The sequence below is a fragment of the Rhinolophus sinicus genome, chromosome 14, assembly GCF_057876585.1.
Source record: "Rhinolophus sinicus isolate RSI-liver-muscle chromosome 14, RSI-T2T, whole genome shotgun sequence".
Taxonomy (NCBI): Eukaryota; Metazoa; Chordata; class Mammalia; order Chiroptera; family Rhinolophidae; genus Rhinolophus; species Rhinolophus sinicus.
In genome coordinates, this window is record NC_142514.1 from 181,148,591 (window position 1) to 181,160,620 (window position 12,030).

The window sequence follows — 12,030 nt, forward strand, 5'->3', positions numbered from 1 at the left end:
ATTCTCTCTGGTAGCTGTGTTATAGACACAGGAAGCAGGAGCTGCAATCTGCCATCCACTTCTCTGCCAACCAATCCCCCTTGCTGTCCACAATCCGTGCTTCTCTGCCAAACAATGCCACTTGCCAGCTGCAATCCACCACCTGCTTCTCTGCCAACCAATCCACCCCCCAGCATAGCCACGGCAGTTATATCAGTGGCTAATGGCTAACTTGTTACAGCTGATGGTCAACTAGTCACAGCTGATGGCCATCCACTACCTGAGCCAGCACTTTTCCACATGAGGTCGAGAGCCTGGAAACTGCTCTCTGGGACTCTGTCCCCACAGGAAGTTTTTCCATCATTATTTCTTCAAATAGGTTTTCAATTCCTTGCTCTCGCTCCTCTCCTACTGGTACCTCTATAATGCAAGGTTGGTATGCTTGATGTTGTCCCAGAGGCCTCTTAAACTCTCCTCATATTTTTGGATTCTTTGTTCTTTTTGCTGTACTCATTGGGTGTTTTCTGCTACTTTATTTTCTAAACCACTAATTTGATCCTCTGCTTCCTCTAATCTACTGTTGATTTCCTGTAATGTATTCTTTATTTTAATTATTGTATTCTTTATTTCTGACTGGTTCTTTTTTATGTTTTCTATATCCATTTTTATGTTTCCAATCTCTTTGTTGAAGTTCTCCCTGAGATCACTGAGCATCCTTATAACCAGTGTTCAGAACCCTGCATCTGGTAGATTGCTTGTCTCCATTTTGTTTAGTTTTTCTGGAGCTTTGTTCTGTTCTTTTATTTGGGACATGTTTCTTTGTCTCCCCATTTTGGCTGCCTGTCTGTGTTTGTTTCTATTTATTAGGTAGGGCTGCTATGCTTCCTGATCTTAGTAGAGTGGCCTTATGTAGTAGGTGTCCTGTGGAACCCAGTGATGCAGTCTCCCTGGACAACAGGGCTGGGTGCTCCAGGTGTGTCCCTTGTGTGTGCCCTCCTGTTGTAGTCGAGCCTTGGTTGCTGTTTGCACATCAATTGGAGGGATTGTCCCTCAGGCTGATTGGTTGTGAGGACTGGCCCTGACTACAGTGGAGGAGCTGTGGTGCAAGGGCTGACCCTACAGAGTAGGGTTTGTGTTAGTGGGGCTCTGGTGCCTGTCTAGTCTGTCGTTCGGTGTGTTGTCCTTGGAGGTGACCAGGTGATGCTCCAGCTTGATCTGAAGCTGGTCACCAGGTGTGCCAGCACTGGGCCTCCTGGGAGGGGACCCACTGCATGCCAAGTTTTGCTGCAGCCTGTGCTCTGCCTGGGGCCACCTGTTATGAGCCACAAAGAAATCCGCAGATGGTTGCCTCCTGCACTGGGCTTAGAGGTGCCTTGAGAGGGCAATCTGTGAACCAAGGCTGGCTGGTGCTAATGCTGGGCTTAGACCTGCTGAGCCAGAGGTACACAACATGCTCAAACCAGATGCTGCTTTGTTGGGTTTTGTGAACCTTTGAGAGAGATTTTATGAAAGTCCACAGCATGAGCTAAGACAAGTTGTTTGTATGGAAAAGCCACTGGAAGCAGCTTGGGTGTGCCTGAAAGTTGGGTGGGGTTTGGTCTCAGGGAATCAGTAGGGTGGGGCAGATGAAAGGTGTTAGCCAGTTTGATGGAGACTCAGATATGGCATCTGCCAACATCTGTATGCAGGAGAGTGAGGAAGTCTCAACAAAGAAACAATGGCTTCTGCCAGCTACTTCATCTAGGAGAAAGCTGCTCCTCCAGCCCTCACCCTGAAGAGAGAATTTAGTTTCTCCCTGTATATCCCTGGCACCTTTCAAGCTGTTGTTCCAGCACTGCAGTTCAGAGCAAATGAGTCTGTCAGCAAGTAATTCCGTGTGTGGTCCCTTTAGGAGAAGCATTTGGGACTCCAGCTGCCTTCCATCTCACTCATCTACAATCTCTGCTGGTTTTCACAATGAGAAGTTATGGAGACTTTTCTCCCTGGCACTGGAACCCTGGGCTGGGGAGCCTGGTATGTGGCTGGGACCTCTCGCTCCTTTGGGGTGTACCTCTGCAGATATCCCTCCCGATTTTTAGTGGTCACAGAGGTGGGTGTGGGACCAGCCTGCCCCATGTCTCTGCCCTCCTAACAGTCTTGAGGTGGCTTCTTCTGTATGTCCATAGTTGTAGGGCTTTGGTTCAGCTAGACTTCAGGTGATTCTCAGTGATGGCTATTCTGTAGTTTAGTTGTAACTGATGTGGTCCTGAGAGGAGGTGAGCACAGCGTTTACCTACTCTACCATTTTGATGGGAACTGGATGTTTTGTTTTGTTTTTGCTACTGAGTTTTATGAAATCTTTTAACCTCTTATCAGATATGTGATTTGCAAATATATTCTCCCATTCCACAGGTTGCCTTTTCATTTTGTTGATGGTTTTCTTTGCTGTGCAGAAACTTTTTAGTTTGATGTAGTCCTACTTGCTTATTTTTACTTTGTTGCTTTTGCTTTTTGTGTCAGATTCAAAAAAATGATTGCCAAGGCCTACATCAAGAAGGTTATTGCCTATGTTTTCTTTTAGGAGTTCTATAGTTGCAAGTCTTACATTCAAGTCTTTAATCCATTTTGAGTTAATTTTTGTGTATGGTGTAAGATAGTGGTCCAGTGTCATTCTTTTGCATATGGCTGTCTAGTTCTCCTAACACCATTTATTGAAGAGACTGTCCTTTCCCCCACAGTGTATTCTTGACTCCTTTGTCATAAATTGATCATTTATGCATGGGTTTATTTCTGGTCTCTTTATTCTGTTCATAGAGCTGTGTGTCTATTTTATGCCAATGCCATACTGTTTTGATTGCTAATGCTTTATAATATAGTTTGAAACCTGGGATCGTGATGACTCAGCTTTGTTTTTGTTTTTTTCCTCAGAATTACTTCGGTTATTTGGGGACTTTTGTGGTTCCATACAAATTTTAGATTTGTTTGTTCTATTTCTGTAAAAAAAAAAAAGCCATTGGAATTTTGATAGGGATTGCATTGAATCTGTAGGTTGCTTTGGATACTATGGACATTTTAACAATATTAATTCTTTCAGTCCATGAGCATGGAGTATCTTTCCATTTATTTGTGTCTTCTTCAATTTCTTTTATAATTGTCTTATAGTTTTCAGTGTACTATTTATTCTTTATACATTGGTTTTGATTCATTGTTTTCTTCCTTGTATTTACTTTGGGTTTAGTTTATTATTTTTATTCCAGTTTCTTAAGGTGGAAGCTTAGGTAATTAACTTAAAAATGTCTTTTATAATATAAGCCATGATGACTATGGATTTTTCTCTGTGTATTGATTAGCAGAATTCCACAAATTTTGATATGGTCTGTTTTAATTATTATTTTGTGCAAAATATTTTCCAATTTCACTTGTGAGTTTTTTCTCTGACTCAAAGATTATTTAGAATTTATGATAATTTTCTAGATTTTGAATTTTTATTAATTTCTTATCTAATATTGTTGTGATCAGAGAACATACTCTATATAATTTCAATCTTTTGATATTTAACAAGACTCCTTTTATGGCCCATCATATAGTATATCTTGGTGAATGTTACATGTGTGCTTGAAAATAATATGTTTTGCAGTTGTTAGGTGTCAATTATCCTAAGGTGGTTGACAGTGATTTTTCAAGTCTTCTATACATTTACTCATTCTTTGTTTATTTGTTCTATCAGTTACTGACAGAGGAATATTAAAATCTTCAACTATAATTATAGATTTGTCCATTGCTTCCTTTATTCCTGTCATATATACTTGAAGCTAGTTGCATACACATTTAGAGTTTTTATTTTTTTGTTGATGATTTTGAAGCTTTTACCATTATGAAATTTCCCTATTTATTTTTGGTAATATTCCTTGTTTTGATGTCTGCATTGTCTGATATTATCATGAGAAAGTCAGAGTACTTATATTTAGTATATGCATAGTGTATTTATTTTATCCTTTGACTTTAAAATTATTTGCGTCATTATAGTTAAAGTACATCTCCCTTTTAAACATCACCCTGTTAGTCTTGAGTTTATATTCAGTCTGACAATCTTGTCTTTTAATGGGGTTGCTTAACCCGTTTGCATTTAATATAATTATTTTTTTTCCCTCCTCCCAACTCTGGTTCAAGCCGTTGTTTCTCAGTCTAGTTGTGTAGGACACAGCTCCCTGGCCCATGCTGGTGTGATGAGCCTTGTGCTCCACCTGGCTAAGGCAGTCAGTCGGCAGCCCAGCTCCAGATCGAGCCGTTGTTCACAATCTTAGCTGTAGAGGGCACAGCTCAGTGGCCCATGTGGGAATCTAACTGGTGACCTCGGCGTTAGGAGCGCAGAGCTCCAACAACCTGAGCTACCCCCTGCATTTAATATAATTATTGATTTAGATGTACCACCATCTTGCTACTTGTTTTCTCTTTGTTCCATTTGTTTGTTCTTTTTTTTACTACTTTCATAGCCTACATTTGGAGTAATCAAATATTTCTTAGTTTTTATTTTATCTATTGTGTTAACTTTGTAGCTATTCCTCTTTTTTAAATAGTTCTTTTAAATAGTTGTTGCTCTAGAGATTACAATTTGCATTCTTAATTTACCATAGCTTACCTTGAATTACTATTATACTACTTCATGTATAATATATGAAGCTTTCACCAAAATACTTCCATTTATCCTCATTTGTTCTTCATGCTATTGTTGGCATTGGTTTTATATTTATCTATGTTATAAATGCTATGATGTAATATTACTGTTTTTGCTTAAAATAGTCAGTTGCTTTTCTTTTTTTAAAAAATTTATTGGGGTGACAATTGTTAGTAAAATTACATAGATTTCAGGTGTACAATTCTGTATTACATCATCTATAAATCCCATTGTGTGTTCACCAACCAGAGTCAGTTCTCCTTCCATCACCATATATTTGATCCCCCTTACCCTCATCTCCCACCCCCCACCCCCCTTATACCCTCTCGTAACCACTAAACTATTGTCTGTGTCTATGAGTTTTTGTTTCTCATTTGTTTGTCTTGATCTTTTACTGTTTTTGGTTTATATACCACAGTCAGTTGCTTTTCAAAGACGTTAATAAATGAGAAAAATGTCTTTTGCTTCTATCTATTTATTTACCATTTCTGTTACTCTTCCTTTATTTGTGTGGATGTGACTTTGTGTCTAGTGTTTTTCCTTCAGCCTGAAGAACTTCTGGAACATTTCTGTTGTATGTTTCTGATGGTAACAAGTTCTAGCTTAGCTTTTATTAATTTGAAAGCATCTTTATTTCTCCTTCATTTAAAAATTATTTACATATTTATTTATTTAATTGAGATATAATTGACATATAACATAATATTAGTTTTAGGTGTACACATAATGATTCAATATTTGTGTATATTGTGAAATGATCACCACAATAAATCTAGCTAACATTCATTAGTAACACACATAGTTACAATATTTTTTCTTGTAATGAGAAGTTAAGATTTACTCTCTCAGCAATGTTCAAATATACAATACAGTATTATTAACTGCAATCATGATTGCTGTACATTACAATCCATGACTTATTTATTTTATAACTGGAAGTTTGTACCTTTTGACCCTCTCACCCCTTCATCTACTCCTCCAACTGCTGCCTGTAGCAACCACAAATCTGTTCTTGGTACCTATGAGTTTTGTTCTCCTTCATTTTTTTTTTAACTTTTTAAAAAATTTTTTTATTGGGGAACAGTGTGTTTTCCCCAGACCCATCAGCTCCAAGTCAAATCATTGTCTTTCAAACTAATTGTGGAGGGTGCAGCTCAGCTCCAAGTTCAGTGGCCATTTTCAATCTTAGTTGCAGGGGGCACAGCTCACCATCCCATTTGGGAATTGAATTGCAACCTTGTTGTTAAGAGCTCATCCTCTAACCAACTGAGCCATCCAGACACCCCTGTTCTTCTTCATTTTTTTAAAGATTTTATTGGGGAAGGGGAACAGGACTTTACTGGGGAACAGTGTGTACTTCCACGATTTTTTCTAAGTCAAGTTGTTGTCCTTTCAATCATAGTTATGGAGGGCACAGTTCAGCTCCAGGTCCAGTTGCCATTGTTAGTTGCAGGGGGCACAGCCCACCATCCATTGCAGGAGTCAAGGAGTCCAACCGGCAACCTTGTGGTTGAGAGGACACGCTCCAACCAAGTGAGCCACCCGGGAGCTCAGCGGCAGCTCAGCTCAGGGTGCTGTGTTTAATCTTAGTTGCAGGGGGCGGAGTCCACCATCCCTTGCAGGAGTCAAGGAGTCCAACCAGCAACCTTGTGGTTGAGAGCCCACTGGTTCATGTGGGAATCGAATGGGCAGCCTTTGACGTTAGGAGCATGGAGCTCCAACTGCCTGAGCCACCGGGCCGGCCCTCTTCTTCATTTTTGAAGAATACTTTTGCCAGATAGAAATCTAGTTGAAAGGTTTTTTTTTTTCTTTCAGCACTTTGAAAATGTTTTTTCATTGTTTTCTGGCTTGCATTGTTTCTAATGAGGAATCAGCTATCATTTGTATTGCTTCTTTAGGTAATATGTTTTTTCCTCTGTTTTAATTTAATATTTTCTCTTTGTCTTCACCCCCCTCAACAGTTTGACTCTGATGTGCATAAATTTGATTTTATTTTTGTTTATTATGCTTGAATTTTATTGAGCTTCTTGAATATGTGAGATGTTGTTTTCTTCAAATTAGGAAAAATTTGCTCATTATTACTTTAAATATTTTTTCAGCTTCAAATGTTTTCCTTTTGGAAAACCATTTCATGTGTATCAGACTGCCTATTATTTCATAGGTCACTATGCCTCTGTTCTCTTTTTTTCTAGTCTTTTTTCTATTCTTGTTACTATCGGCACATATTAAAATTCAGTGATCTTTTCTTCTGCAGTGCCCAATCTGCTATGTTCACTCCAGTAAAATTTTCATTTTGGAAGTTGTATTTTCAGTCTTAGAATTTCCATTTCATTCTTTTTAAAAAAATCATTTCCACTTCTTGTTGCAATTCCTTATCTTTTCACTTTTTATTTCCATCTTTACCTTTAAATCTTTGAGTACACTTTTAACAACTGCTAAAAAGTCATTTTCTGCTAATTCTAACAATTTTGTTATCTCCGGACCTGTTTCTGTTGACTTTTTCCCACTCAGTAATTATTCACATTTTCCTACTTTGTATGTGTAGTAACACTTAAAAAAAAAAAAAAAAAAAAAAAAAAAAAAGATGAGCTTTTTTTTTTTTTTAAATAATTTTTTATTGGGGAATATTGGGGAACAGTGTGTTTCTCCAGGGTCCATCAGCTCCAAGTCATTGTCCTTCAGTCTAGTTGTGGAGGCCGCAGCTCAGCTTCAAGTCCAGTTGCCATTTTCAATTTTTAGTTACAGGAGGCGCAGCCCACCATTCCATGCGGGAATTGAACTGGCAACCCTGTCGTTGAGAGCTCACGCTCTAACCAACTGAACCATCTGGCCTCCCCAAGACTTTTTAATAATCATAAAATTTACCATTTTAACCTTGTAAATTGTACAATTCAGTGGCACTAAGTACATTCACGATGTTGTGTGACCATAATCACTATTTGGTTCCAGAACGTTTTCATTACCCCAAGTGAAAACCCTTACCCATGAATTGGTCACTTCCCATTCCTGCACTGCCTTCTCCAGTCCCTGGCAATCACTAATCTGCTTTCTGCCTCCATGGATTTGCCGATTCTGGATATTTCATATAAATAGAATCATACAATATTTAGCCTTTTGCATCTGGCTTTTTATACTTAGCAGAAATTTTTAGAGGTTCATCCATGTTGTAGAATGTATCAGCACCTATATTTCTTTTTACTGTGATTCCCCGAAAATAAGACCTAGCTGGACAATCAGCTCTAATGCGTTTTTTGGAGCCAAAATTAGTATAAGACCCAGTCTTATTTTACTATAATATAAAACTGGGTTATATAATATAATATAATTTAATATAATACCAGGTCTTATATTAATTTTGGCTCCAGAAGACACATTAGAGCTGATTGTCTGGCCAGGTCTTATTTTTGGGGAAACACGACATGGCTGAGTAACATTCCATTCTTTGTATATACCACATTTTGTTCATTCATCTGTTAGTGACATTTGGGTAGCTTCCACTTTTTTGGCTATATGAGTATTACTAATATGAATATTTGTGTATGAGTTTTTGATTGAATACCCATTTTCAATTCTTTTGGGGATGTACCGAGGAGTGAAATTGCTGGGCCATATGGTAATTCTATATTTGACTTGTTGAAGAAATTTTGATTGTATAAAGAATGTTGAACTTTTTCCCAATAGCAGTTAATTTACCAGTGGTTCAGCTTTATTCTGTTGAAGATTGAGATTAGTCTTGTTAGAGTGTCTTGAGTAGCCCTGGCTTTAGAGCTAGAGCGACTCTGTTCTTAAGGTAAAGTGTTTCTAGGGTTACACGTTGCTAGGTTAACTGATAAAGGGTATAGGTTAATGATCTAATTAAGTTTGGATGAGAAAGGTAATAAACGGTAACAAGTGTATTTGCATGGTTATTTTAATTTTTTTTCAGAACAGAATACTAATAAGAATGTTTGTAGGCCAAGGGAAAGCACTGAGAAGAGGAAGATAAGGTGTGAGGGAGTGTGTGATGGGGTGAGGTCACAGAGGAGGCAGGTGGGTTGGATTAGAAGGCACACTGTGGGGGTCGGATTTGCAAAGGAGGAAAGATGCTTATTTTCCCAGATCAATGAGAAGATGAGTGAGGACCTTTCTCTCTCATTTACTCACCAAAGTTGTGAAAGCAAGAAGCTTTAACCAATTCTCACTGACAACCAAATACTGTCTACATTAAATTGTTCTCTGAATTATTCTATCATAGGAACTGCCTTGTCCCTAAATACTTACTCTCTCTGTAGTTTGAGGAAAGCCCCAGAAGACAGGGATTGTCCTAAGGAAGAAAATGGTGCCACATAGTCATCCACAGACTGATGCATACTTTAGTAAATTCAGTTCATGCAGGTTCAGAAAATTATTATTATTTTTTATTTTGTTGAGAGCCAAACTCACAGTTACTCGACTCCCATGATGTGATTTAACTGTACCAGAATCCAGTATACTAATGCTAATGACACATGCAAAAGTCAAGTGCCTTGGAGAGCTCAACTTGGCCTGAACAGTACATTATCGCTTATGGGAAAGCTGTATGGAAATACAATTACTAGATGACTGTGTTGTGCATAGAGTCAGAATAAGAAGAGTTAGATGGTTTTAAGAAGAGTCTCTCAGCTAAGGGAGCTACAGGCCTTCTCATTTGTTGGAAGGAATTGTCGCTGAAGTCTGTTAAGCCAAGACTTCTTCCATGGTACGGCTGGGCGAGTGCCACAGTGCTGGCTTCTGTCCTAGAAACTCTCAATTCTTCTCATTGGCAGCGCCTCCCCATTCTGTGTACTAGTATTTCTCCAAACAGAGTATAGGTTGGAATAATCAATTTTCACCTTTTTGTGTTACAACTATATCCAGTCCAGTCTCTGCAATTTTTCAAATCCTCTTGAGTCATACTTAAGTGTTCCTAAACGCATTAGTCACATTCTTAATTTATATGAGTGTGATACAGATAATAATAAGTAGTACAGATAATCATCATATCTGGTATTTTACTCTGAGGCTAACACTTTTCCAAGTTCTCGGAGATACATTTTAGTGGATTACCCCAAAATGACAAGATCAGTAATCACAGCCAGATGAATTCTGCATCATTTGAGCCATTGCTGTGGCCACTAGCTTGTAAGGCTCACTAAAACATCATTGGAACCATGAGGAAATGGAGGAGAAAAATACATTTCCCAGAATAATTTCTCATGGAGAATACTTAATGTCGTTATAACAATTTTTAATAAGATTTCTGAGGTGGAGGTTGAGATCACTAGGTCTCACTTTCCCCATTTCTAATGACAATGGGCCCATTAACTCAGGACTTTTGCAGAATAAGTTATGAAAGATGGAGTACCGAATAATTTTTCAGGACAAAAGAGAAAAGATTATACGTCACTGTCCTCCTTAGCTTTCCCCCAGGAATTTCACTTTCGAGGAAGGTCAAGCTCTTAGACTGTACAGGGCGCTGCGTGTCTTGCTTTGGCTCATTCTGTGTCCAGATTCCTGCAGCCTCCTCCAGAGGCATTTCCCTGTGACTTGTTTTCTTGCTGCTGTAGAACTCTCTCTGACTCACACTGGCCTGAAAGTATGCCAAGAGCACTTATAAGAAAAGCAAAGAACACACCTCAAGGAGATTTTCAGCTCTTCTGAGCGAGCTGCTTTGCCATCTGTTGCAGTCACACTGGATTTCTTAGTCATCTTGTCTTAGCCTAGCGATTGCGTGGACGCTCAAGGCTGTGAGCTAGGCTGCCTGTTGTTGTACGGGAAACAACGAGAGCTCCTTTTTAGTTTCAGACTTCATTTCTGGTCTGGCACACGGATCAGGATTTTAGAGAATGAAGTTCAGCAAATCTGACCCCAGGACTTGGACTGTTTTTATGTCCTTCCCATTGCTGTCATTATGGATGTCATTCTAGGAGCTAATATGTTCTAGATGAGCACTTCTCAAATTTTAATGTGCGTTCGAATCATTTGGGGATGTTGTTCAAATGCAGATTCTCATTTCAGTAGGTATGTGGAGAGGCCTGAGATTTTGAATTTCTAATGAGCTCCCATATGATGCTGATGGTAATGGTCCCCAGACCACACTTGGAGTAGTAAGGTTCTGGACTAATGATGTCCATGCTTTCCTGGCAATAGAGAAGCATAATTTGTAAGGTTCTTCCTTGTATAGTATTCAGTAGGAGCTGCGGTAAGAGTGCAGCCATGTTCTTCATGCCTCCTTTTAGGCCAAATAGAAAGTGTTCATTCTGTGCCTCAGAGAAGAGCCAGCTGAGTATTTCATCAAGGATTTAGCTGCAGCAGAACATAGGTGTATAATTACTGACCTATGTACCTGTGGGTCTTAGTTACAGTATTTGGGTTTTGTCTCAAAGGTGTTTTTTTTTAACTTGACATTACTGGATAAAGTTTATTTTTTATGTTCTTTTTCTTTGCTTTAAAAAAAAATAAAAAAAATAAATATATATATATTTAAAGATTTTATTGGGGAAGGGGAACAGGACTTTATTGGGGAATACTGTGTAATTCCAGGCCTTTTTTTTTCCCAAGTCACGTTGTTGTCCTTTCAATCTTAGTTGTGGAGGGTGCCGTTCAGCTTCAAGTTGTTGTCCTTTCAGTCTTAGTTGTGCAGGGCACAGCTCAGCTCCAGGTCCAGTTGCCGTTGCTAGTTGCAGGGGGCACAGCCCACCATCCCTTGCGGGAGTTGAACCAGCAACTTTGTGGTTGAGCGGACACGCTCCAACCAACTGAGCCATCCGGGAGCTCAGCAGCAGCTCAGCTCAAGGTGCCGTGTTCAATTTTAGTTGCAGGGGGCGCTGCCCACCAGGAGTCGAGGAATTGAACTGGCAACCTTATGGTTGAGAGCCCACTGGCCCATGTGGGAATCGAACCGGCAGCCTTCGGAGTTAGGAGCATGGAGCTCTAACCGCCTGAGCCACCGGGCCGGCCCTTCTTTGCATTTTTGTAGTAGGCTTTATTTCTATTTTTTTTCATTGAGAAATAATTGACATGTAACCTTGTGTAAGTTTAAGGAGTACAAGGTGTTGATTTGATACATTTCTATTTTGTGATTTGATTATCAATGTAGTGTTAGCTAACACCTCCATCACAGCAAAAAATTATGCTTGTGTGTGTGTGTGTGTGTGTGTGTGTGTGTGTGTGTGTGTGTGTGTGTTGAGAACATTTAAGATCTAGGAGTTTAAAAAATAAAATTTAGGTAACTTTAGTGACTTTTGTGTTCCAGCAATAAATGGTTTCTTAAGGACAACAAGCAGTCAATGACACGAGGACAAAATCAAATCAGTCACAAGGAGTGAGAAGCAACAGGAACAAGAGGGCAGATCTACAAAAATGTTCAGATGTTGGAATTATCAGACACATAAGAAAAA

At 39.0% G+C, this 12,030-nt stretch overlaps 1 protein-coding gene across 4 annotated transcripts in view; it reads left to right on the plus strand.

Annotated features, from left to right (window-relative positions):
- Window positions 1–274: 274 nt before the first annotated feature.
- Window positions 275–12,030, plus strand: part of LOC109435828 (organic anion transporter 7-like) — a 51,075-nt gene continuing 39,319 nt past the window's right edge. The window contains exon 1 of one of the 4 annotated variants that reach the window (XM_074336515.2): window positions 275–411. In XM_074336515.2, coding sequence (XP_074192616.1) covers window positions 405–411 — 7 coding nt within the window. In that variant the 5' untranslated portion in view covers window positions 275–404. The remainder of the gene's footprint in view (window positions 412–12,030) is intronic. The other 3 variants (XR_016018395.1, XM_074336516.2, XM_074336514.2) reach the window with 3 other exon arrangements.